The 25470-nt window shown below is 50.2% G+C and overlaps 2 protein-coding genes across 2 annotated transcripts; one reads left to right on the top strand and one right to left on the bottom strand.

Moving 5' to 3' along the window:
* Positions 1 to 640: 640 nt before the first annotated feature.
* CLPSL2 (colipase like 2) lies at positions 641 to 3167 on the top strand. The gene is made up of 3 exons (XM_037063260.1): positions 641 to 787; positions 1719 to 1841; positions 2999 to 3167. Exons 1-3 carry the CDS (start codon positions 704 to 706, stop codon positions 3092 to 3094), a joined length of 303 nt encoding a protein of 100 aa, XP_036919155.1. The 5' UTR covers positions 641 to 703; the 3' UTR covers positions 3095 to 3167.
* A 17701-nt stretch (positions 3168 to 20868) lies between these two features.
* Positions 20869 to 22800, bottom strand: CLPS (colipase). The gene is made up of 3 exons (XM_037063259.1): positions 22654 to 22800; positions 21570 to 21692; positions 20869 to 21080 (listed from the first exon to the last, which is right to left on the bottom strand). The coding sequence occupies exons 1-3, from the start codon at positions 22735 to 22737 to the stop codon at positions 20949 to 20951; spliced, it is 339 nt and encodes a 112-aa protein (XP_036919154.1). The 5' UTR covers positions 22738 to 22800; the 3' UTR covers positions 20869 to 20948.
* Positions 22801 to 25470: the final 2670 nt, after the last annotated feature.

The following is a 25470-nucleotide window of genomic DNA, read 5'->3' as shown; positions in this document are numbered from 1 at the left end:
TGAGGTGGGAGTTTCATCCAGGAGAAACCGTGGGGAAGGCCTGCCTCCCCCCACTTCCACTGATTGCTGCAGGCGCTCCCTTTATCTTCCCCTTCTTCCTGGGTTTTCCTCTCTCTTTCCCTCCATCCTGACCCCACGCTTAATGGCTACATCCTGAGACAAGCAATCCACTCACCGGGACTGGAAGAGGCATCTTGTCTTACCTTCTAATTCCTACAGATGACAAGACTGGGCCTGGAAAGGGCTTGAGAGGCACGGGAGGTCGGGCTGGTTTCTCTGAACGGTGAGGGGTAGGAGAGCAATTTGGTGCAGTCCCCAGACGGGGAGTCAAAATATCAAGAATGAAGCTATTTTCATTTCAGTGTGTAAGTTTTGCATAATTTTTCAAAATAAAGTTTTATTTTACAGTTTTATGTTTTTGTTTGGAAGTATTGTATATTATGTGTAGAGTCCTCTGGGGTCCCTTATATCTATAAAATCCGACCTGTCCAGGGTTTGAATCAAGGTCTCAGAGGGCGCCTTATTCCACCCCTTCCCGGAGCGCTAGAAAGGGCTTCCGCCCGGTTTTCCCCTCCCAATTGGGCAAGCTGTGCCCATTAACTTTCTTAATCCCCACCTCCAGCCCGGGCGCCGGGTCACAGGTCAGGGAAGGAGATTCGTCCCGAGCCCTGTGCCCCCCACCAGACCGCTGCAGCCCAAGGCCATGGCCACAGCCTTTGCACTCTTTGCCGGGGTCCTGCTCCCCTGCTGGGGTGCCTTCCCGCAGTTTAAAAGGGGATTGACGAAGGTGAGTCAAAGAGCATTTCGAACCTTCCACTGTATGGAGGGCGGAGGCCGAGGCATCGCAGTCTAGCCGGAAGGCACAGCTTGGGTCTGGAGAGAGAACTGGCGGCGGGGTGGGAACCACCCCAGACTGGGGACTTGTTTCTAGAATGGAAGCCTGATGGGTCCCAACGGACGTCAAAGCCCTGCCTGCTTCAACTCCCTGGTGGCTCTGCAGGTAAAAGAAAGTGGCCGGATGATCAGCACTATTTCCCTCCCTCCCCCACCTAGTGCCCGCCCACTTGAGACTGTCTCAGCCCTGCGCCCCCAATCACACCTTATGTACCTGCTATAGTTCCTCCCCTCTCCCCCCACTTCTAGGCACAATTCTTTCCTCTTTTCCAACTGTCTTTCCCCACCCCCACCCCCGTCCCGCCAGACTTTCTGCCCACACTCCTATTAAAAGTGAGATCTGGGAGAACTGGCTCCCCTAGCACAGGCCACCCTTCGGGACCCACAGAAATGAGGGGTCCCCTGGGAAAGGAGAAGCAGAGGGAAAACACCAGATCTCTGCTGTTTTCCTCCCCTGTTCTTCTGGGTGCTGCTGGGAGGGGGGCACATGCATTGGGGTTGGGACTTGGGGCTGGACACCTCAGGCTTTTTTTTATAAAGACTTTATTTATTTATCTTGAGAGGGGAAGGGAAGGAGAGAAATATCAGTGTATGGTTGCCTCTCGTGGGTCCCCTGCTGGGAACTGGCCTGCAACCCAGACATGTGCCCTGACTGGGAATTGAACCGCAATACTCTGGTTCACAGGCCGGCGATCAATCCCCTGAGCTACACCAGCCAGGGCAGGCTTTTCTTCTCCACCCCCTGAGACCTTGGCAATGCCAAGAACCTCCCTCCACCCTCCCACATGGCCAGAGAGCAGGTGACTCAAAGGTTGTCCCCACAGATGAACGGGGCTTGGTGCTCCCACCACTCTGAGTGCTCCAGTGACTGCTGCCTCATGAACTTGGACTACGGTGGCACCTTCTGTGCCCCCAAGGCCAGAAGGACCATGGTGTGCTTGCCTCAGGTGAGGCTCTGGGGTGGGGCAATGCCTTCTAGCAAGTGGGGTGGAAAAAGTTAAAAAAAAAAACCATATGGCTGCACCTGCTTTTCCACCCTCTGCTTGGGGTGCCCTTCCCCCTTCTCCACCTGGCAAACTCCTACTCATCCTGTAACGCCAGAGGCTCCCTCTGACAAGCCCTCTCTCCTTGGAATTCCCATACCCTTGGCCCCACCCTCAGCAGAGCATGGGTCTCCCTGATTGGCCCTGCCTTCTGTCTGTGTCCGCCACTGCTTGGAGCTCTTCATGGGCAGGGTTGCAGCATATTCATCTTTGAACCTCCCACCCCTCAGCTTAGTGCCTGCACATAGCAGGTGCTCAACAAATGTTTGTTGAATGAATGAATGAATATCTCTACCTTAACAGTACTGAGCCAAGGTAGGCGGGAAAAGACCTCCACAGCAATTCCCCTGCCCTACTGCAAGGACTTCACTTCTGGAGAGGAGCAAGGCACTGGGGCAGCAGGACCACAGCTGTGGAGTTGGACCCGAGTGGAAATCCTGGCTTTTCCACCCCCCGTCTGTGTGACCTCAGACTGGTCACTTCTGTTCTCTGGGCCTTAGTCTCCTCATCTGTAAAATGGGGCCCAAGTGCCTACCCCCAGGTTGTTGGGAGGAACGTGAGATCCTGGCAACACCGGCAGTGCTCAACCGAGCGTGCTCTTGTTGGCTGGCGGAAATGCAGGGAGCAGAATGTCCCTGCTCAGTCTTCTGTCGTCTGGACCTGGGCCCACACCTTTGCAGGGAGGACACGCTCGGCCCCCATGTCCGGTCTGGGGAGCTGCCAGTGCCCTTAGGAGCCAGCCAGGCCCCTGTCCTGGCCTGACTCTCCAGAAAAGTGGCAGAAGGGTCTTTTCACTGTGGGCACTTGATCTAATTTATTTCACTTAATCTCATAATAACCTGAGATGGGTTCCTGTTATTTCCCCCACTTGACAGATGAGAAACTGAGACAGAGAGGCTCATCAAGTCACCTAGGGCCGTGAAGTTGTAAGCTGTAGGGCTGACAGAGCCTGGGTTTGCCTCTCCATCACTTGTGCTCTTGCTTCTGCTGCCCCAGAAGGTTAAACCCCCTTCCTCCCCTTCACCTTGGTGACCTCCGACTCTCATGCTCGCTTCCCACAGACCAAGGGAGCCACCAACATCATATGTCCCTGCCAGCTGGGCTTGGCTTGCGTATCCAAGGACCTGAACTGTCCCCGCCGGTGCCATTTGATTTAGAGGAGGATGTGGGCTCTTCACCGCCATCCTCCCTGGGGCCAGGGGCCTTGGGAGTCCCCACCTTATTCAAAATCCAGCTCCTGAAACATTAAAGTCACTCTCTGGCTCTGGCCTCTGTCTGCATTTCCTGGGAAAAGGAACCTGGTACAGACTGTTTCACTGGTGCGGGTGGGATGGAGGGGCAATGATGGATGAATAGGGAGCCTGGAGGGGTGAAAGAGCTTCCCATGGGGTTTGGCCTTGTCTGCGGGCATAGTGGCCTCAGGCCAGTACTGCAGGAAGGGAATGGGGTAGGGGTGTGGGTGAAAGGAGGCTGGGTCCAGGAAGGGCCACCTTTGGGATGAAGGGCTTTGAGGGAGGGGCAGAGTTGAGAATTGTGCCCTGGGGGGTATATGTTGAGGTGCCCATGGACGGGTTTGGGGTAGGAGGGACTGAGTGGGAGTATGTGGATATTTTGCTAGGGGGCAAAGGGTGGAGGTCATAGGGAGAGCTTTTTCAGAATGCGTGTGAAGTGTAAGTGCGGAAATGAAGTATAAGTGCCTGTGGTTGGAAAGGGGCCTGGTGCATTGACACCCTCGCTCCCTCTGACATTTCATTTTGTGGATAAAGAAACTGAGGCTCAGCGAGCTCCATGTACAAGACCACACCACAGGGGTATCAGTGAGGACTCTTTCTGCTGCAAGTATATAAAAAAGGCAAGGGTACTTGACTCGAAGTTCCAACAAACCAGCAGCAGCATTTGCAGCAACTCCATCTTCAGCTTCACGATGTTTCCACTGGCCCAAAACACGCTGAGTCATCTCCCATTTTGAAGTGTTCAGCAAATAGTGACAAGGCGGGTCCACCGGAAATGGACAGCTCATTTCCGTGACAAATATGGTAGCGCTGTATCGGCTGGTGGATCCTTTCTGTGCTGCTGCACGGACATGCACAGCAGCTCCCACTGGGGTGGAATGGGGCCGGGCCCTGCTGGCTGAGCACCCAAAGGAATGGGGAGATTGGTGACCATCCGGGCTGGTGTCAAAATGAATTGTCTTAAAACCAACTCGTAACTGATGCCAAGTGAAAACATTGTGTACCCATTAAAACATGGCATGATTGAAGAAATAGAGTCCATTTGAAACCTTAAAAAAAAACAAACCCAAATTGGTCCAAGTGATGAGGAAATTCATTGGTGGTCAGAACTAGACATCCAGAGGCAGGGCAGGCCTTGTGACTAAGTGCGGGCCTGGCGGCCTGTTGCTGCAAAAGCCAGTGTTTGGGAGGCAGGTGCTGATGTGAAGTGGTTTATTTTCAGGTTCTGGCAGCCTGGAAGATGGGAGACTCACGTCTCCAAGCCCATCTCCCCCTCTCAGTGCAGGCAGAGGTTTTTTGTAAGGAGGGAGAGGGGAACAGAACAAAGAGACCAAGGGAGGGGGTTGCAGAGTTCTCTACACGCAGACAAGCACAGTCTGTTCTGACAAGGCCGGTGACCACCCGGTGCATCATCCTGGTTTAGTCATCCCGTCTCCATGATTGAAGGCCCCCAAATCTCCTGGAGCTGGGATGCCTGGAAGTCAGAGTTTATATCTTTTGAAGTTAGTTCCTAGGATGCTTATGCAAACAATCTACATATTAGTCAGAGTTAGTACTTACAGGAACAATGTCCAAAGAATGGGGGGTTGGGTTACAACTTCCCACTATTACAATTTTCCACTGTTACAGCCTCAGATCTGGCTGAATCCAGCAGCTGCATGGCCCTCAGGCTGGATTCCTTCCCAATAGCCACCAAGTTCCAGATGTCAGCTAATAAAACCAGTTAGGGTTTACTGAGAACCTTACATGCCCCAGACATAGTGCAAAGTGCTTTCTAATCAATATTAACTCATTGTTACGACAAGGTAATAGTAGGCACTATAATTATCCTTATTTTATAAATGGGGAGTTAAGGCTCAATAACCCTTCTCCAGAGCTCACAGTAATGTCTGGGGCTGGGATTCCGACCCAGGCTGTCTCGCTCTGGAGGGCAGGCACTTAACCAGAGATCCGCCTCACGTATGCGTATCTTGCCTTCCAGAGAAAAGAAACGTCTCTGTCCCAGGATTCTTAGCAAACATCCTAAGATTGATAGCAGTCGAAATGACTAAGTCTGCAAACTCACCCCTGAATCAGTCATTGTGGTGGAATTTACTGATGGGCTCAGCCTGGGTCGTGCATAGGGATGGAGTCAGCATCTTGGGATAAAAGTAGAAGGGCTTTGGGGCTCTACAGAGGCTCCTCGGAGGGCAGAGTCATACTAGTGGGGGACCTCTGCCCTAGGACGTTCTTCTCCTCACATGGTTGAAGATGGCTCCTCTCACCATATCTGCTGGTCCCGCATTCCAGTTAGAAAGAAGCGGGGGTAGAAAGAAAGCAAATGCTCGACCTTCCTCAAAGGGCATGACCTTTGCTGCTCTCAGTCATGCCCTTTGAGGAGAGCAGCTGAATCATTTTCACCTGGGAAAAACTTGGTCACATGACTGCAGGTAGCTGCAAGGGAGACTGGAAAACATAGTTTTCATCTGGGTATTCGTGTGCCCAGCTAAAACTTGGGGCTCTATTATTAAAGGACAAAGGGAGACTCTGTAATGGGAACAACTTACGTCCACAAAAGCCCCAACCCTTTTATTATTACTTTAATAAAGCAAGAGAAGCTTGGATGGCATGACCTAGAGGTAATGGTGTACTGCTAAACAGCTCTCTTTTTAAAAAAAATCCTCACCTAAGGATACGTTCAATGGTTTTAGAGAGAAAGGAACGTCGACGTGAGAGAGAAACATCCATCACTGCCTGCTGCATCTCCCTGACCCGGGTTAGAACCTGCAACCTTTTGGTGTATGGGAGGGCGCTCCAGCAACCAGGCCACCCGGCCAGAGCTGCACTTCCCCTGGGCTGTGCGCTCTGGGTTAACCACAGCCTCGGGAGCTGGGGGTGCAGGGGAGCACATCCCCCGCAACTTCCCAGCAAGCCTTGATGTAAACCCAGTGGAGTCTTTGTTGGAAACATGGTGGAATTGTTGACAGTCTCAAGAGCGCAGCTAACCACATCCACATCCACGGTCAAGTCAAGGCTTTCTTTTCTGCAGGAGGTGAACATGGAAAAAGACTAAAGATTTAGAAAGAAAAAGAACAATCGAAGATTTCTTTCATAGAGTGATATTTCTCCCCACCCCAAACGCTGACATGGTGCCACCCTTAGGCTTACTGATGAACTTTGTGGCAGGTGTGACACCTCCCCTCCAAGTGCCTGGACTAGTGAAGCACCCTGAATCCAGACTTGAGAAGTGGGAGGGGGACAGAGTCGGGAAAAGAGAGAAGCACACTCACTCCTCCCAGCCTGGCGGGTCTGGAAGCAGGTGTGCCGATCATTTGCCTGTTTGTCTTCCTCCCGCTCTGCTCTTTATCCCTGGGAACACGTTTCCTAGTCTCCTTCCTCTTCTGGTTTCTAGGACTGGCTGAAGATAGAAGGGGAGGAGATGGGCTACCTTCTTCTTTTTTTTATCTTCACCCAAGGACATGCTCAGTTGATGTCAGAGAGAGGGGAAGGGAAGCAGAGAAACGTCGATGTGAGAGAGAAACATTGATCAGTTACCTCTCACATGCGCTCGGACCCACCGGAGACCAAGCCTGAAACCCAGGCTTGTGCCCTGACCAGTTACAGGATGACGCTCCAACCAACTGAGTCACACTGGCCAGGGTGTGGGTCTCCTGCTTTAGGCGATGTCACCAACTGTCCCCTGGTCTCCTTTAGGATAGTCCCTCCCCAGCAGCCCCAGGGGCCCCAGTCACACAGCCTCATCGCACTGTTTCTCCGGCGACAGGGGCATTGGTGTCTTCCTGCCACTTCTGTCTCCCTGCTGCCTTGACATCCAGGTTGGTTTCCCAGCTCCTCCATCACCCCTGTGAGCGCTTCTGTGTGTCATAATTCTCTCTGTTTCAAGTACCTAGACAACGACTGGTGGGGAAGCAAACCTTCTGAGTGGAAGCAAAGCTGATTCTGGAATGCTAGATCCTCCTTAAATGGGCAGAATTCACTTGAAACACAATTTTTTGGAAAGAAAGCTGAGAATGGTAGTGACTTATGAAAAGTCTTATAAATACGTCTACCTTGAAAATCTTTAAAGCCAATAAGGACTAAATACACTAAATAAAAGGTGTGCCAATGACATTTTGCATTGCATTAAATTAGACAATGTGAGCAGTCCCCTATAAATTCCCATTTGCCATATCTAAGGACCGTTTACTGATTTTGCCTGCCAAAGACTCCTATTCTCTTGGTAACCCGGAATTTCCTGTGAGGAAACCGCCCCCTTCCATTCTCAGTCCGTACAGCTGAAGGGCGTTGCATTCACGTCAGAAACTGGATCATCTAGATGCAGGGACTGGTTCAGTGGGCAGCCACCAGGCTCCTTCTGTTGCTCTGGCTTTAGGGACAGGTTTGGGGGCATGTAACCAGCTTATCCAATCAGAGTGAAGTTTGGGATTTGTACAAGTTGCTGAAAGGAAGTAACACTTTCTCTTTCACTGGACGTGAGCATGGGAGAAAGTAGGTCTGTGGCTGCCGGCAGCCACATGGCCATGTGGACTCAGAATGAAGCCAATGCAGGGGAGCCTGGAGCCGGATTACTGAGTCTTCATTTTAGCCCCTGAGGCAAGTTGTGCCTTAGGCCAGATAGCTCCACCACTGGGCTTTTAAATCGTATAACCCAGTAATTCACTTATTTTTTTAACCACTTTGGATTGGGTTTCTGTCACTTGTGATCAAGAAAGTCCTGGCCGATTCTCTGTCCCTCGAAGATGAGAAGCCTTTCGGGAGGCCTGCAGAAGTGCATGTAGGCGAGCTGGATTTCCGTGAGAAATGGAGCTATCGACATAATAATAGAAGGCCTCTGGGAGAAGCCAGTGAGTACAAAGATGAAAACAAGAGTTCAATGTTCTGTTGCTTGACAGCTGTGTGACCTTGGGGAAGTCTAGCAACCTCTCCAGGCCTTAGGCACCTAATCTGAGAGACAAAATGTTCATAATGTTGTTTACTAATTATAATACACAATTGGATTGGATGAGAGAATCGTTTGAACTCCGTCTAACTCAGAGATATTCTGCTTCTGAAGATGACAACAGCTTCTGTTTAGAGGGTGCCTAGTGTGTGTGAAGCCCAATACCTGCTATGTAAGCATCACATGATCCATGTGATGGAGTGTCATTATCCTGCATTTTGCAGATGGTGAAACTGACGCTTAAAGAAGTTATCAAATCTGCCCCAAATTCCACAGTCAATAAGCAACCGAGCTGGGATTGAACCCAGATCTTGCCAGAGCCCAAGCACACAGACTACACTGTTCATGGCAGCAAGATGAACCCAGGATGCAGCCATGGTCGGAGAGCTTCCACCCCCACCTGTCTCTTGTTCCTCCGTCTCCTTGGTCTGGGATAGTGCTGGGCCTGGGCAGGCATACCTCACCACCTACCCTCCTGGCCTTAGTCACATGGCAGAGCCGGGTATTTAGTTGGACCTTAGAAATGCCACCAACACCTCTGGGCCATGATTCGGAGGTTGCTCCTTCTGGCCCTCCTCCTCCTCTCTGTTTTCTTCCTCCTCACCAGCAACTCATCTTTAAAGGCGCAGCCAACCAGGAGTTTGGTAAGGAACCAAAGGGTACAGTCACTGCCTCTGCTACCACCCCAAGACCTCTACTGTTTGGGGAGGGTTGACAGGCCCAGCGGCAGGTGTGGGTAAAAGCCCACTGAAGTGGAGGGCAGCAGGGAGTGTTGGGTGGAGGATGTCTCGAAGGAAATAAAACTTATCATACTCGGGCCAGGGAGCGGCGCCAGGGCAGAGCCAGGTGCTACCACGCAGAGGTGAATATGACGTTGCACTCCGCCGTCCCAGGCTCACTCTGGCAAGAGAGACACCCATTCATTCATTCATTTACTGAGCACCTTTCATATGGAATTATTTTTCTAGGTGCTAGGGTTGCGGCTGTAAGGAAGACACAAAAAAATTCTTGCCCTTGTAGGCCCAGCATTCTTCTGTAGGAGGCGAATAAGTAAAATATTAATATATTTCAGGTGATTAGCACTTGGAGATGAAGAAAATAAGGAAGGGGCTTGAGGGTGCTGCTTTAAAGGGGGTGCTCAGGGAAGGCCTTACTAAAGGGAGCCAGGCAGGCAGATACCTAGGGAGAGGGCATCCCAGGTGGAGGGAAGAGCCGGGGCAAAGGGTTAGAGGTGGGACCTTGCCCAGCAGATTCAAAGAATAACAGAGGAGTGAGAGAGAGTGGGAATGATAGAAAATGAGGTCAGGGAGGGAAAAGGACAGAATATTACAATATCTTCATTTATTCAGCTGTCCTGCAGTCAGTACCTGCTCTGCATGAGGACGCTAATCCTCGGAGCTAAGAAACACCGCTGTAAGCAGGATAGTGAAAGATGCCTGAGGTTCTAGACGGGGGAGACAAATTTTTTTTAAAGATTTTATTTACTTTAGACAGAGGAAAGGAAAGGGAAAGAGAGGGAGATAAATATTATTCTGTGGTTGTCTCTCATGTGCCCCCTGCTGGGGACCTGACCTGCAACCCAGGCATGTGCCCTAGACTGGGAATCGAACTGGTGACGCTTTCATTTGCAGGCCAGCACTCAACCACTGAGCCATACCAGCCAGGGCTTAAAACTTTTTAAAATAAAAAAAAAATAAAGAAGATAGGTGCAGAGAGTCACAAGTGCTATGAACCAGGTGAGGGGCTGCTCTGGCCTGGAGCTCAGGAAGGCCTCAGCCTGAGAAGTCCGGAGAGGCCGGAGGTCCAGAGAGGCTGGCAGCCGGGCGGTGGGCAGCGTTCATGGACAGAGGAAGCAGCAGAGCCAGTGGCCCCGGGCTGGGCTGATTGGGTGCATTCAGAGGTGGCTGCAGGGCTGCAGGGCTGCAGGTCGTGCGAGTAAGCAGGTGGGGCAGGGGCAGCAAGCCATCCAGTGATAGGCAGCCAGCCCCGGATGAGCAAGCCCTGCAGGTCCCACAAAGAGTTTCCATATCCAAGTGCTCTGGGGTGTCCTTGGAGGTTCTGAAGTACAGAAATGGGATTTACCTTTTAAAAAAATATCCTGCTAGCTGTTTGGGGAAGAACTGATGACCAGTGAAGGTTGGGGGAGGGGGAGGAAAGAGTGTTGGATGTGGAGGTGGGGGTAACGGGTGGGTGATTGGCAAGAGTGGGATTGGGGAGACCAGGAAGAGGCTATTGCCGGTCTAGTCCCCCTTTCCTGCTTTATTTTCTTTATAGCACTTAAGCATATACAATAGATACATCATAATTGTTATAATTGTTAACTAATAATTACCTATGGTATGATTCCCAAATCTCTTTTTTTAGAGAACTTTCATGTGTTTATTTGAGTCAAACCAATGGTATGTACTGGGGAACGCTATCTCCAATGGTCCCACCAAATCTTGATTTACATTAAAATCAATGGATTTTAAACCTGTGCAAATACCCTTATAACCACCACCCCAATTAGTTCACACAGCATTCCAAGCCCCCCAGAAGTGTCCCAGCCCCTCAGAAGGGTCCCATCGGCTTGCCAAAGGTCAATAGTCCCAAAGGGGACACTGTCCTGACCTCCATTGTTGTAGATTAGTATTGTCTGTTTTTTAGTTTAAAATTATAAATTATATTTATTTATATATTTTTAAATCCTGTTTTTTTTTTAGATTTATTTTTAAAATCTTCACCTGAGGATTTATGTACTGATTTTAGAGACATGGGTGGGTAGGGAGTGGGAGGGGAGAGAGAGAGAGAGAAACATGATCGGTTGCCTCCGGTACACACCCTCACAGGGCACTGAACCCGGAACCTAGGGATGTGTCCTGACCAGGAATTGAAACTGCAATGTTTTTGGTGCGTGGGACAATGCTTCACCAACTGAGCCACCTGGCCAAGGCTAGTATCGACAGTTTTTGAACTTCATATAATAGAATCACACAGAATTGTTTTTTTTTATTTGACTTCTTTTGCTCCACATTTTGTCTGTGATGCCCTGTCTGTTTCATGTATGTGTTTGTGACCTGCCTTCCCACCTAGACTCCACTTGTCCAGTGTGTTGTCACTAGCTGCACGCAGTTTCTTTAATGAAAACTAAACACAATTTAAAATTCATCTCCTCAGTCACGCTAGTCACATTTCAGGTGCTCAATAGCCACAGTTGGCTGGTGACTGCCAAACTGGACCGTGCGGGAAGAGCACATTCTCATCTTGCAGAAAGTCCTGTTGGACGGCTGCTCTGGAAGGTCAGCTCCAGGGAGCAGTCGTTCATTTGTTTTGTTCCCAGCTGGATCCCCAGCTCAGGGAGCAGTGCCTAGATGCAGCAGAGGCTCGGCACTTGCTGGATGAATGACTTCTGAATTGTCCAACGGAGAGGCCATGGGTGGCAGTGATAGGCAAGATAACATGGTAGGCTCCAGCACTGGGGGTCATTGATATGTGTGTGTGCAGGGGAGAGGCCAGGGTGAGTGACATCCCAGCTCAGGTAAAAAGGTAGGAAGGAGTTTGCAGAAGGAATTGCATGAACAAAGACAGGAAGGTCTGGACACCCCTAAAATGTGCTGGAGTAGGAACATATTTTGGGGACACTAAGAGCAAATCTGCAACACTTTTCGGTTCCTCTAGGCACGAGTCAGGTCCCGCTGGTGCTCTTTCCTGGCTCTCTACCCCTGGTCCCCAAGTAGAAATGGCCCAGCCTGGTGGCAGTGAGGATGGTGTTGAGGACACAATGTGGGGGATGCCGGCTGGGAGAAAGGCCTTGGAGGGCAGGATGGGGAGGCTGAGGAAGAGTCAGGCAGGGTCATCTCCCAACAGGACAATGGGGAGATTTGCATCCAGAGCAACAGGTTTGAGAGCCGATGCTGCCACTGGGAGTCCTGCCACTGCACCACAAAGGGGTCTGAGGGCGGCTTCTGTCACACACAGGTGGGTGTAGGCCCTGTGCAAATGGGCCCCAGAGCTGGGCTGGGGTGGAAATGGGGGTTGGCCCCCAGGCTGAGGGCAGAGCAGCAGCCAAGGTCAAGGTCAACCTGCCTTTCCCAGAGGTTCCTCGGCCTGTGTAATGAGTGTCCCTGACAGCCGGACCTGACTTGTGTATTTCCAAAGGGTTTTCAGGAACAACTATATAGGTCACATGGACAAAACCAACAGGGGGTGGAATCAGGGGAAAGAGGTGAGGATGGCTGGGGTTGAGGGGGAGTGGTGGGGGGGTAAATGCAGGCAACTGTACTTGAACAATAAAATAATTTTAAAAATAAAAGTTAAAAAAAGAGATTGTTTAAAATTGCCTAAGGCCATTGTAAGAAAATTGAAAAAAGGAGACAGCTAAAAACATTTTTTTATAATGTTCCTCTTCCTTGCCTCCTGTCCCTCCTCCTCCACCCACTCCAGGTCTACCCAGAGCTGTGTGTTCCTGCCCCGGGCCTCAGAGCCTCTACCAAGAGGGGAGGGGCAGAGAGGGAGGGATAATGTACCATCATTGAAATAAAAACCTTTCAATATTTGCTGCCTTGGAGGCAGACCAACTGGGTTGGATGCAGGGCACGATCCTGGGGCAGTGGGGAAGTGGCGAGAAGACAAGGGAAGAAAGAGGAAGGGATCCTCTTGGGCTTAGGGCTGTTGAAAAAAGTTTGCAGCCACCAAGCCAGTGCCAACAGGAGTCCCCTGTCTGGGATGTGGTAAAAGGAGAAACTTCAGTCAGATGAACAGTTTGCAAACCCAGAGATGCAGCTTTTAGAGGAAACAGAAAGTGCCCTTTGCTGAGAGACAAAGGGGAGACCTGCCTTTATGAAGTTCTCACCCTAGTTCCCAATTGGTCTAGGGAACAAATGAGGACTCTAAATTTGCACAGTCTTATTGGTTCATATAGCACAGTCCTAAGTGGTCAGAATTGTGTGTTCTCATTGGTCTTTATGAAGCTGCTCTGATTGGTCAGTAAAAATGCATTGGTTGAAAGACAATTCCGGGTTGGCTCAGCTGGCAGGAACACAGTGCAGAAAGCCAGCAGTAGGGTCAGTATCTTCTCCCAGAAATGCATCTGGGTGAGAAGCCCCTGTCGGCAATGGCTGCTCGGCTCTGGTTATAAACTTATGCCTAACAAATGGCCAGGAGTTCTTCTTGGCAGGTATATTCCCTCTCAGGGTCAACAGGGTCTGCCCCGTGTTGAATAAAAGTCCTTTGGAGGAGGACTTTACCTGGCTTCAGCCTACTACATAATAACTTCAGTTTATACCTGTGCTCTTGGTTCCCTGACCTTCAATTTCAGAAACATGAAAGAAAGTGTACAAAACAAACATGAGTATGAAAAGTGAATGCTTATTGAGTACTTAGCAGACACCGGGGGCATTACACACATGATCTCATCTAACCCTACAAAAGCCCCCCAAGGGGCGGCTGCTGTTTTCACCCTGTCCCACGGGGGGATGACTACAGAGGGCTCGGGCAATGGCCTCAGAAGAAACACCCAAACCTGTGGAGAATTTTTATAAGAATGCATCTGAGTCAAACTGAGGACAATTGCCAGGAAGCAAGATCTTAAATGCTCCCTAGAATGACAGTTTGCAGGAGAGGGAACTAAGGAAGGTTTAAGTGAAGTTGGGAGAAAGCAAAGTAGCCATTGAATTACAATAGAGATTTTTTGACCAATGTGTCACGTGAATATTTAAAACATGCAATACTTGACTATTTAGTCAGAGGCACTGACCTTTTCCCCCTTAGATTGTCAAATAAAAAATTGCAACAGCCAACACAACAATAGCTGTCTGGTGTGAATGCCTTATCTTGGACCATAAATGTATAGGTCATATAATAGAGTTGCCCCTTCTTTTTTGTATCTATGTGTGTATGTATTTTTAGAGAGAGGGGAAGGCAGGGAGAGAGAGAAGGAGAGAAACATTGATGTATGAGAGAAACATTGACCAATTGCCTCTGGTACACCCCCAGCCTGGGACCTAACCCAAAACCCAGGTATGTGCCCTGACCGGGAATTGAACCTGCAACCTTTTGGTTTGCAGTATGATGTCCAATCTCCTGAGCCATGCTGGTCAGGGTGAGTTGCATCTTATTGGTCATGTAGCAAAATAAAGTTGTACCTGTTTGGTTAATTCTTGGTACCAAAAATGCTTATATATGAGTATAGGCACCTGAGTTTTTTAAAAAGTCACTTTGGAGCAAAAAGGGTAGACAACTAAATATATTTTTGTAGATCAATCAAAATTATAACTACTTTTGTCAGATTGGCAAAATATATGTTTTTGGTGAGCTGCAGAATTTTAGTAGTTAGTTTATGTGCACCCTGAGATGAAAGGGGTTGAAAATCACTGGATTACAGGATAGCTAACAAGATTATGTGTTCCCCTGAGGGTCATTATGCCTCCAAAGTGGTCTGGAGAAGAGGGCTGCTATTGGGAATTGGGCTACTATTGGGAATTGCCCTGCTTGATTTCAGGAGCTGTAACCTGCTCCCCCTACCCCCACCCCCCTGCCATGGCTAAGGCTGAGTGAGTGACCTTCAGACCATAAGCCACTAAGGAGACGAAGCTTATCTCCCTGGCAGGGGCACTGCCTCTGCCTCTTTTACTTCACCCTGCCTGGCTCCCAGTGCTTGTTTGGTTAGCCAATGACAGGTAAGATTCCTCACAGAAGGAACAACCTAAGACAGGCACGATCACAGGGAAGTCCCCCCCAGGGAAGGACTTGGGTTTAAAGATTTTATTTATTTATCTTTAGAGGGCAAGGGAAGGAGAAAGGGAGAGAAATATCAATGTATGGTTGCCTCTTGTGGGTCCCCTGGGAACTGGCCTGCAACTCAGGCATGTGCCCTGACTGGGAATCGAACCACGATCCTTTGGTTCACAGGCCCATACTCAATCTACCCAGGCACACCAGCCAGGGCCACCCCTTGGCTTTGACATAGCCTGAGTCCTCATTCTGTCTTCAAGATGTTTCCTAATCTCTTGGCTGCTTTACTTCCCCTGCCTGACTTAAGCCTGAAACAATGACAGAGGGTGGTGTAGCCCTGTGCTGGAAGGGGCAGTTTCCCCAGGTGATCAGGAATAAGAAAGAAGGCATAGTTCTGGCTGGTGTAGCTCAGTGGATAGAGCTCAGGCCTGCGAACCAGACGATCATGGTTTGATCCCCAGTCAGGGCACATGCCTGGGTTGCAGGCCAGTTCCCAGCAGGGGATGCATGAGAGGCAACCATACATGGATATCTCTCTCCCTCTCTCCTTCCCTTCCCCTCTAAAGATAAATGAATAAAATCTTAAAAAAAGAATGCATAAAATCCTGCTTTGCTAAGAATGCTCTCAATGATAAGGGTCCGAGCAAGAAATGAGTTTGTTTCCCAAAGTTTTGTAGCCCTTTAGCTAACAGACCCTGCCTCAGAATAGGGCCTTGTAGTTACTTGTATGCTATCTATTCTTTGATCCTTACTGCCTGACAATGGTTAATGAGCTTTACCTGTATGCCTGGGGAAATTGAAACTCAATAAAAGCCTGTCAGGACAAGGGTCAGGGCACTCTCCTCTTGAGAGAATAGCCACACTGTTCCTTTTCCTCCACAGGACTTGGTAGTCCATGTGAATTTGTCTCATTTCTCATCCATAACTCCAAGGACACTGTGGGCCGGCATCGGAGTCAGGCTGCTCCTGGAATTTCAGAGGCGTGCTAACCCAGATGCATAGGAACAGTGCTTGAGGCAAAGATAAACCTTTTATAGACCTGGAGTAGGACTACCCACCAGGATCTGCCCAGTTAGGAATTTATGAGGCTACTTTCCATTGAATCCCCGTTTTTTTTGTTCATAGCAACTTGCTGAAGGTCACTTAGTTTGAAAGGGATGAGTGTGACACTTCTGGGAGACAGAGATAGACAGGAGGGGTGAGAAAGAGAGGAGAGCCCAGGAAAGAGAGTGAGAAACAAAACTGGAGCACCTGATGTGGTGACAGGAAGAGAATGAGTCAAGAGAAGTTTTAGAAAGTTGTAGGTGTGTTGCCCTGACTGGTGGGGCTCAGTGGATTTGGTGTCACCTTGCAAACCTAAAGGTCGCCAGTTTGATTCCTGGTCAGGGCACATGCCTGGGTTGCTGGCCAGGTCCCTAGTAGGGGGTGTGTGAGAGTCAACCAATTGTTTCTCTTGCACATAGATGTTTTTTGTTTCCCCTCTCTCAAAGAGGGAAGGAAGGAAGGAAGGGAAAGTTCTGCAAATGAAAGTGACAGAAGAAATTAGCAAGAGAAAGGACAGGTTTGTGCACATATACATGGGGGAGTGCACAGGAAAATGTGATTCAGTGAGGCAGTTAGAATTTGGGGCTTATATACCATCCAAATTGAAGAAGGGATGGGAAGAAGGACACTTTGGAAAATGACTCCTTAATAGGTCAAAGGAGTGGGGGGAAAGCACTTATGGGAAAACAAATGACTTTTAGAAAAGATGAATGGGCCCCGAGGAGAGTGAACGGGAGGTGTGATAGTTGTGTGGCCACGCCCACTTAGGCAGGCACTCCTCTCCAGCGATGAGGGTCGCTGTTCTCAGGTTCTAACAAACGCCCCAGGAGGGGCTTTATGACATTTGAGGTCTGTGGGAGGCTCGGTTTTGGGGTAGATAAGGGGGTTCAGAAAAAGCCTATATTCAAGTGTCTTCAGTTCACGATGATTTTTATGCCACCGTAGCGTATTTTGGACCACTATACGAGCCGTGCATATTCAGCCACCCCTGTGGAAAGAGTGGTAGAGGACACAGTTGCTATAATCTAGAGAAACCGGGAGAAGTACTTCAAGGTGTGAGACTGTGCTTCTGCCATGGTGAAAAGAGTCAGTTCGCTGATGCTGAAAAGCAGCAGAGACCAGGCATCTCTGGCAGCACTGTCCGCTGGCAATGAAATGTGAGCCCCGCGCGTCATTTCAAATTTTCTGATAGCCACACTAAAAGGTAAAAAGAAAGAGGTGGGATCCATTTTGATCATGTAACAGGGTGCAGCCAAGAGGGAGACCCCAAAAAGGGATTCGGAATGGGGTCCAGAACTCAACGTGTCCAGGAAATATTAGAAAGACATATAAGATGTCCTCACCCCGTCCCCCCCCCCCACCAGGTTGTGAGTTGGGGGAAGGGACAAATGGAGCACGGCCATTAAGAGCTGTTTTGAACAGCAACAACTTTGCAGCCAACCTCTGGCATGGTCATTTAACATATCTATAAGCTTTAACTGGATGCGTAGATATGTTAAATGGCTGTGGCCATGCTTTGAGCCAGGGGAATGGAAGTGACTTCCACCCAAGATGTAACTGGGAGGCAGGTCCCAGAGTGATGGCACCTGCCTGAGATCTTGGACATAATTGGCTTTATGCCATGGGGCCACGCCTGCCCAGACTCACTATGGTAGCCCAGTAAAGCTGGAAGGATATGGGAATGCTGGCAAGTGCAGCTGGTTGTGGGAGGAGTCGGAAATGAGGCTGCAGAGGAAGGCTGGCAAGGATTTAAAAGCCTAGACTGGCAGCCACTGAGGTGTGAACCACGCGGCTGTGGCAGTGCAGAGAGAGAGAGACGCGCTTTTGACCAGAGTGCGGACCCCTCCCTGCAGCTGCGGTAGAGAGAATCACCATGCAGCTTTAGCAGAGAACCTACACTCGGCTTTGGCACATTGGTGACCTCCCACTCCCTGTAGCTTTGGAGGAGAGGAGAGATCCACGCAGTTTTGGCCAGAGTGAAGACCCCTGCAGCTCTGGTGGAGAGAAGAGGACCATGTGGGTTTTTTTTTGGTCAGAGTGGGGACCCCTGCAGCCTTGGTAAAGGAGGACTACGTGGCTTCGGAGTGCTCCCTTTGGCTGCATGGCCTGGGAAGCAGGAGAGACTTTGCCTGGAAAATGGGTACAAAGAACTCTTGCCAGTAGGCCATGAGAAGGTGCCACATGGCTTTGCAGTAATTAGAGATCCTGCCTGGACAGCGACACAGCTGATGGTGCCAGGAGCCTGGATCCCAGACGTGTGCTTCTTTTACTGAATTATGGTACCCCGAATTTGGACAGGGCGAGAAGGAAGAGCTGTGTGCGTCTGTAGGTATCTTAATGGACTTTGATATTTTAATGAAGACATTAGGTCACTACTTTAAGTCTGTATAGTATTAAATAAACATTTCCTTTCCTTTTCACAAATCTCTGGCATTGAGAGATGTCTTTCCTATTGGCAACAGACAATTGAGCCCAGTAGGGGGTCCTTTCCATAGTAGTATACCTCCCTTGGCCCCCTGTGTTCTGCAACAATAATATATTTTATTTATAACCCAGTCAAAACTGTTGTAATTTCAACATGTAAAATTATTTGAGATATTTAACTTTTTTAAAAATAGGTCTTCAAAAACCCAGCTTGTATTTTGCACTTCTCTCAGTTCAAATGAGCCACAGGTCAAGTGATCAACACGTAGCTGGCTGGTAGCTTCCATGTTAGACAGTGCAGGCCTCCAGGGTCCAGCATTCGGAATGTTTTATGGACTCAAGGCTGCAAACACCTCTGCTTCTATTGCTGAATATCTAACAGGTCTAGAAAAGTTACAGCTGCTAGTGTGGAAAGTGTCCATGGCAAGACTATAGTCTTTAGGACATATTTTTCCTTGAAAAAAAAATATTTATTTATTTTTAGAGAGAGGAAAAGGTAGGGAGACAGAGAGGATGAGAAACACTGATGTGAGAGAGAAACATTGATTGGTTGCCTCTCACCCCACCCAGGGTCTGAACCCACAACCCAGGCATGTGCCCTGACCTGGAATCGAACCAGCTACCTTTTGCTTTGCAGGATGATGCCCAACCAACTGAGCCATACTGGTCAGGACCCTCTAGGACATCTTTATGAGAATTAGAAAACAGTGACTCCTCTAGGCTTAAGGCTTAGTGAGAGAAAGGTACTTTTGAGCAATAGCAACAATAACCCACGCCTCCCTTTGTCCAACAGTCTTGTACTAGCCAGGTTGAGTGTAGAAAAAGAAGCACCACTCCAGGCATTTCAAGTGGAAGAGATTGAATACAAGGGAACACGGGTCTGGACCACTATCTTCTGCAGAGCCCAACTCCCTACTCACTCCTGGAAACTAGGGACATTTTCCTCATGTCCCCCATGGTCTGTGACACAGTGCTGGGCACTGTGGTAACTCAGTAGTTGTGTAAAGAAGTGAGTGAGTGCAGACTCCCCCTGGCCTGAATCTGGGCACCAAGGAATATGACCCACCCTTGCCTCAGGGCCTGAGACCGCTACTGGGTTAAGGTGTTGGAAGCCCCTCTGATTGAACAGTAATTCAGGTATGGTCACACTGTTACCAGCCATTGCCCCCATCCTTGCTAATTGAACCCCAATATTATTTGGCTAGTGTGTGCCCAGCCCATAGACAGGGACCATGATTAGTCTAAGCCAGTGATGGCAATCCCATTCCTTTGCCCAATACTTGCTTTCTCCGCCTCCCTTGCAGCTAGAGGTGGTTAGGTGACCTAATTGTAGACATGGAGATAAGGAGAAATCTGCCTGGGAGCTTCAGGGCAAGACAAGAAGGTATGCCAAGAGAAACACTCTGCCTTCACCCCCATCCCACCCACCTTCTACCTCGTGCTCCCTAACAGCACATAGTGAGAGCATCTGATGTTAGGAGCTGCTGTGGAGGCATTTGCCAGCTGTGAGAAGGTTGAGACAATGGCAGATTTGCCAGCCCCTCAACAAATGCCAGGACCTTCTATCTCTAGACTTCTTCATTCATGAGAACTGTATGCCCCTATTTGTTTAAACCATAATTATTTAGGTTTTTTGTTACAGCTGAATCTAGTTCTAATTCATAAATCTAACAGTTGCTCAAAGGATTCATTGGTCCTGGAACTATGGAATCCTGGGGCTGGGAGAGCACCTCAGTTCCCTTCAGCTCACCCCCTCCAGTCTTGGCGTGGCTCTCCTCTGCAGCCCCCCCACCGGGGGGCCAGTGAGCACCCCATCAGAGATGGGGCCCCCAGGTTAGATGGCTCCAGAGGGTATGAAATTTTTATATTAAGCCACAACTAAATTCCCTGCAATTCCACCCAATTGTTTGGTATGGATAATTTGGAAAGGACAGGGATTGTTAGAAGGGGGTGGAGTTAGATGGGTTTAGTGACTACTTTTTTTTGATTCTATGACATTGAGCAAGGTACTTAATCTCTCTAAACCTTAGTCTCTATAATCTCTAAAGTGGAGACAATAGATTCTCCCAGGATCATGGTGAAGGTCTGGTGTGCAAGCACAGGGAGCCCACAACAGTGTTAATGGTCTGACCCTTCATGCGTGGGTTGTGTCTGCTGGTTGTCGCATCTGAGCATTGGGCCCAGAAAAGAGGCGCGAGTTCAGCACGGGGACAGGTGCGCTTCGATGCAGGACAAAGAATGTGGGTCCTTACAACACCCCACCACAGGGCTGTATGTGTGTGCACGTGCACCCCATCTTTGCCTGTCTGTCCTGTCTGAGAACTCGAGGGGTGGGGAGGGCACCTCAGGAAGGTTTGATGACTTCCCAGTAATGGAGAATTCTCTGCTTTACCACCTTGTCTCCAGTCTGTGCAGACTCACCTTGCCCTACATCATACCCATCCCTCCTTCCTCTGACTTGAGAGGGTAGAGCCTGGATGGAAGGAACATCAAGAAAGACGTCAACTCAGCAATAACACCCAGGAGGCTGGGGAAGGTTTGCAGGAGGGGTTTTAATTGCCAAGAACCCAATCAGGAACAGAGGTGCTGGTCAAGGGGAGGCCAGCCAGGCAGAGGTGGTCAGGAGGTATCCTGGGCTGGGGGCAGGGCGGGTGGTTGGTTTCACTCCTTGGAGCGTGCAACATCAAGGCAGGTGCCAAAGTTCGTGTTGGTGATGGAGCCTATGATGGATTTGTCCGCGTCGCAGGTCAAGCCCCCCTCACAGGGACACTTGTAGTAAACCCCATAGAGTGACTGCAGAGACATGGAGCCAGGGGAGTCACAAGCTATTGGGGGCTACTTTGGGCATCACCTGTCTTGGGCCTGAACCCTAGAACCAGTGGGCAATCTGTCTGTTCAGATGGTGCTTCTCCCCACCGGTCGCCTCCCCCAGGAGACTCGTGGGCCTGAAGGACTCTGGTTCTGGCTCCCACTCTTGCTCATTTGCTCCTTCTAACTACATCTCTTTGGGGAGCCTCTGTTTATCCATCCATGAGATGGTGACACCGAGTCCCTGCCCCCACTCATCTCTGGTCAGGTGTGAGAAACCATGGGACAGGAAAGTGCTTTGAAACCTGTTGACCTTCCTCTCTTGTCTCAAGATCCAGGCTGACCTCTTCCCTGATCCCATCCCCAAGCCTCCAGGGCCCTCCTGCTCTGGGCTGCCCCCAACACACACACACACACACACACACACACGCACGCACGCACGCACGCACACACGCACAATCCTTCTGCACTCACCTTGGGAGAGCACTCGCTGTTCTCACTGGCCCTGGGTGCGCAGCGGGCCAGGCTCAGCCCGCTTGTCTGGTGGCAGCATTTGCTCTTGCACTGGATGCTGTTCATGCAGAGCTCGCCCTCTTCCTGCAGAGGCAGACATCAGCCAGGACCCCTCCCTCCACAGGGTCCCTGCTGAGAGCGGCTCCCTGCCCACCCCACCCCACCCCACCCCACCTCACTCCCATGAGAAAACAGCAGTGTGGCGAGCAGCAGCAGTCCTGGGCTGTGGGTGCAGGACACCCGCTTCTAGTACCAGCTGTACCACCAGCTCCCTGGGTGGCCCCAAACAGGGGCTTCAAACCTTTCTGGGTTCACACTCTTTGAGCAAGGAGCCTGTGAAAATTAAGGACCATATCCCTGGAAAACTCCCTCCCCCTACAGAATTTTGCACATAATCTCAGGGGGTTCCTGTCTCCCGGGCCCAGTCATGGGACCGATTTAAGAACCTCTGAGCAGGATGGGTGGCCCCAAAGGGCTTTCCCTGGTCTGCCCTCTGAGAGGCAGTGCGGTGCGCTGGGGACAGCGTGGCTCTGGAGCCGAGCCCTGTGCTCCATCCCTGCTCAACACGTTCCAGCTGTGCGGCCCCAGGCAGGTTGCCCAGCCTTCCTCTACGCCAGCTTTCCACCTGGAACAGTGTTGACAATAATAGTGCCTGTCCCAGGGGGTCAGTGTGAGGACGGAATGAGTAAGTATTCGTGAAGCATTTAGAACCGTGTCTGGCACGCAGAAAGTGTGCACTGCAGGTTGGAGCAGGAATCGCTGGGCTCTGAGCCAGCGTTTCTAGCGGGGACGCCTAGAGCTCTGGGTTTTTAAAAGCTCCCTTAGCCAGACCAAAACACTGTGCTGAGCGTGTGCCCCGCTGATCAGCCTTTTGCAGGGCCCCTGGGCAGGGGCACAGGGCAGGACACAGGCAGCAAGGGAAGAGATACACATCACCTCCCAGCCCCCTGGCAACCCCAGGTGGGGACATCAGAGGTCAAGAACCAAACTTAAGAAAATTCCCACCCAGGGGTCCAGAAGGCTCCTCCCCTAAAGAGCCTCTCACCAGGTGGATAATGATCCCCCGGGGGTCGGGCGCCGCATAGGCCACAGCGAGGGTGATGAGCAGAAGGACAAGGATCTTCTCCATGATGAGTGTGCACAGCTGGTGTAGGTAGTCGCCAGCAGGGCAGGTGACAGAAGACGGAGCCAGCTGGGGCGGTGGGGCTATAAAAGGGGCCCTGTTCACGTGTGACCCACCTTCTCCATCCTACAGGGCCTGCTGTGAGCAGAGGCCCATTTGTGGACACGCTGCTGGGGGAGGGGTTGGGGGAGGGGGAGCCTGATAAAGTGAGTGGGTGGCAACTGGGCACCTGGCACCTTTCACGTCTGCGGGGATGGAGGGGTGGGGATAGTGCATCGTGGCTAAGAGTGTGGACTCTGTAACCTTAGCTGGGCAAGTTATCTGTTCTGAGTCTCAGTTTCCTTATCTGTCAAGTAAGGATAATTTCAGGAGCTGTAAGGGTTGAGCGAATTGATATATGCTATATAGAGTACACATTAATAGATAGATAGACAGAGCTTAGGACAGGGCTTGGCACCTGTAAGCAGTGTGTGTTAGCTGCTACTATTTTTTGTCGTCACTCACCTCTTGTCCCCTCGCTTCTCGGCAGGTCTGGGACTAGGGTGAGGCAAGAGAGGCAGCCAGCGTGTAAGCACCTCCTTAAATTTTCATCCCCAGCACCTCTCCTGCCTCACTCCAGGCTGGCCCTCACTCAAACCCAGGTGTCTGGCAGTGTCAGGCTCAGGGGAGGAGGGTCCCAGCCTCCCCACTCCTCAACCTTCCCAGGCCCCCTTGGGGATTTTAGGGCAGGCCCAGGTCCCTGTGGACCAGCCCTGCAGCCTCATGGCCAGGGGCTGTGTTCTCGCTCTGGGTGGACCTCCTCCCACCCTTACACTGGTGGTTGGGGGAAGGGGTGCTGTCTCCAAGAGTAATTGCAGAGGCCCCTGGGAAGTCCTTCTCAAATGATTCTCTCCAGTTTCTTTTTTAAAATTTTACTTAATACCTGCAATTCCAGCATGTAAGACTCACCCCTTCAGTTAAGACTCACCCTGGCCCCTTCCCAAGGTCATATGTGAGTGGCAGGTGGAGGTCTGTGAGCCTCAGGTGGCCCAGGGGCTGGAGGCTGGGAAGGGCGCAGCTGCCTGGGTGTGCTCAGGTGTGGGACCCGAGCAGCCTTCCCAGGACAACTGGCCTGGCCGTGGCAGCCAGGAACGCCCTCCCCGACCCAGACAGTGGGAAACAGCTCCACTGTGAGGCCCCAGACTGGGTTGCTTCCAGCACAGCTTCGATCCAGACAGACTTGGCTTCCAAGCTCAGCACTAACTAGCTGCGTGACCTTGGATGAGTTATTTAAGTGTGTAAAGCTTCCTGAGCCTGTCTCATCTACCTAAGGAGGATGAGGGCTCCTTCACCAGGCCAGGATTGAATGAGACAGTGTATGCGGTGTGACAATGGGCCTGCAGGGTACTGTGCTAAGTGAAATCAGTCAGTATTGAGAAAGACAAATACTACAGGACTTCACTTATTTGCAGAATCTAACAAAACAAAACACACAAGCACACCAAACAAACAAACTCATAGATACAGAGAACAGATTGATGGTTGCCAGAGGGGAGGGTGTTGAAGGACTGAGTGAAAAAGGTGAAGGGGTTAAGAAGTACAAATTGGCAGGTATAAAACAGTCACAGGGTGTGAAGTACAGCCTAGGGAATACAGTCAATAATACAGAAAAAGCTGCGTATAGTGCCCGGTTGGTATCAGACTTATCACGGGGATCACTTTGTAAGTTATGCAAATGTCTAATCACGGTGCTGTATGCCTGAAGCTAATATAGCATTGAATGTCAACTGGAATTGATAAACTAAAATAAAAGTAACATTATAAAGGCACAGTGCATGTAGACCCCCTGGGGAAGTGCCCGGCATTCATCCCGGTGCTCAGTCTGAGTCCTGAGCCCCTCCCCTTCCCGCTGACACCACTGGAGGGCGGAATATACGGTAAGGGAGCAGCTGGAGGAACCAGACAGGAGCCCCTTAAAACGAGAGAAACTCACCCAATTCTGGAGACACAGAAATATCATTGATTAAAGAACACTGTCCTCTCTCATTTTTATGGAACTCAGTGTTAAAAACCACTTTTCCCATGAGCTCATCCTGACCCCTTCTGCTCCCTCCACCCACTTCACCCCAACACTACTGTGAGCAGAGCCGTGGGGAAGCTAATTGTGGTTCCCTTCCCACAAGTCGAGACTAGAAGGCTGGGGAAGGAAGAAGGAACGGAGGAGCTATTTCTAGCTGTGAGTGAAGCTGTGAAAACGCATCAGTCCTGTCTCCAGCTAGTCACTGCCAACTTCCCAAGGGGAGAGAATGGAATTTTTCTCATTGCAAATGAAGAGTGTGGCAAAGAGAACATTGGCAATGTTCCCACTTCCAAAATGTTAAGTAAGAATTAAATGCTTTCTGTACTGAAATCTCATAAGGGGTAGCCACCCCATCCCCAATCTAAGGAGTATTTTGCTTTGGATTTCCCCTCCTAAAGAACTGAGTTCTGGTTCCCACGCGCAGTCACATGGGTATCGCTCACAGGCATAGGTGAGAAAAGCCATAGACAAGTGAATACGGACTGTAATTCCACTTACGTGAAGTTCAAGGAGAGGCAGGACTAACCTATGGTGATGAAAATCTTCAGGGTTGCATCTGGGAGGGATACTGACTGGGGGCGCCTTCTGGAGTGTCAGAATTGATCTAAATTTGGGTCTGGGGTGTTGGCAGCACGTATGTAAAAATCCACCTAGTGGGTGCTTCAGATTCGAGTATTTTA

Source organism: Sturnira hondurensis, unplaced genomic scaffold (assembly GCF_014824575.4).
Source record: "Sturnira hondurensis isolate 20B ecotype Veracruz unplaced genomic scaffold, ASM1482457v3 Scaffold0014430, whole genome shotgun sequence".
NCBI classification, from domain to species: Eukaryota; Metazoa; Chordata; class Mammalia; order Chiroptera; family Phyllostomidae; genus Sturnira; species Sturnira hondurensis.
This window is presented reverse-complemented; position numbering and strand designations above follow the sequence as displayed.

Bases quoted from the DNA above. Each gene is read 5' to 3' on its own strand.
- CLPSL2 (XM_037063260.1), top strand. From the start codon at position 704: ATGGCCACAGCCTTTGCACTCTTTGCCGGGGTCCTGCTCCCCTGCTGG. The intron at 788-1,718 runs GTGAGTCAAAGA...TTGTCCCCACAG, and splicing joins TTAAAAGGGGATTGACGAAG to ATGAACGGGGCTTGGTGCTC. The intron at 1,842-2,998 runs GTGAGGCTCTGG...CGCTTCCCACAG, and splicing joins CCATGGTGTGCTTGCCTCAG to ACCAAGGGAGCCACCAACAT.
- CLPS (XM_037063259.1), bottom strand. From the start codon at position 22,737: ATGGAGAAGATCCTTGTCCTTCTGCTCATCACCCTCGCTGTGGCCTAT. The intron at 21,693-22,653 runs GTGAGAGGCTCT...CTGCCTCTGCAG, and splicing joins GGGGGATCATTATCCACCTG to GAAGAGGGCGAGCTCTGCAT. The intron at 21,081-21,569 runs GTGAGTGCAGAA...ATGTCTCTGCAG, and splicing joins ACAGCGAGTGCTCTCCCAAG to TCACTCTATGGGGTTTACTA.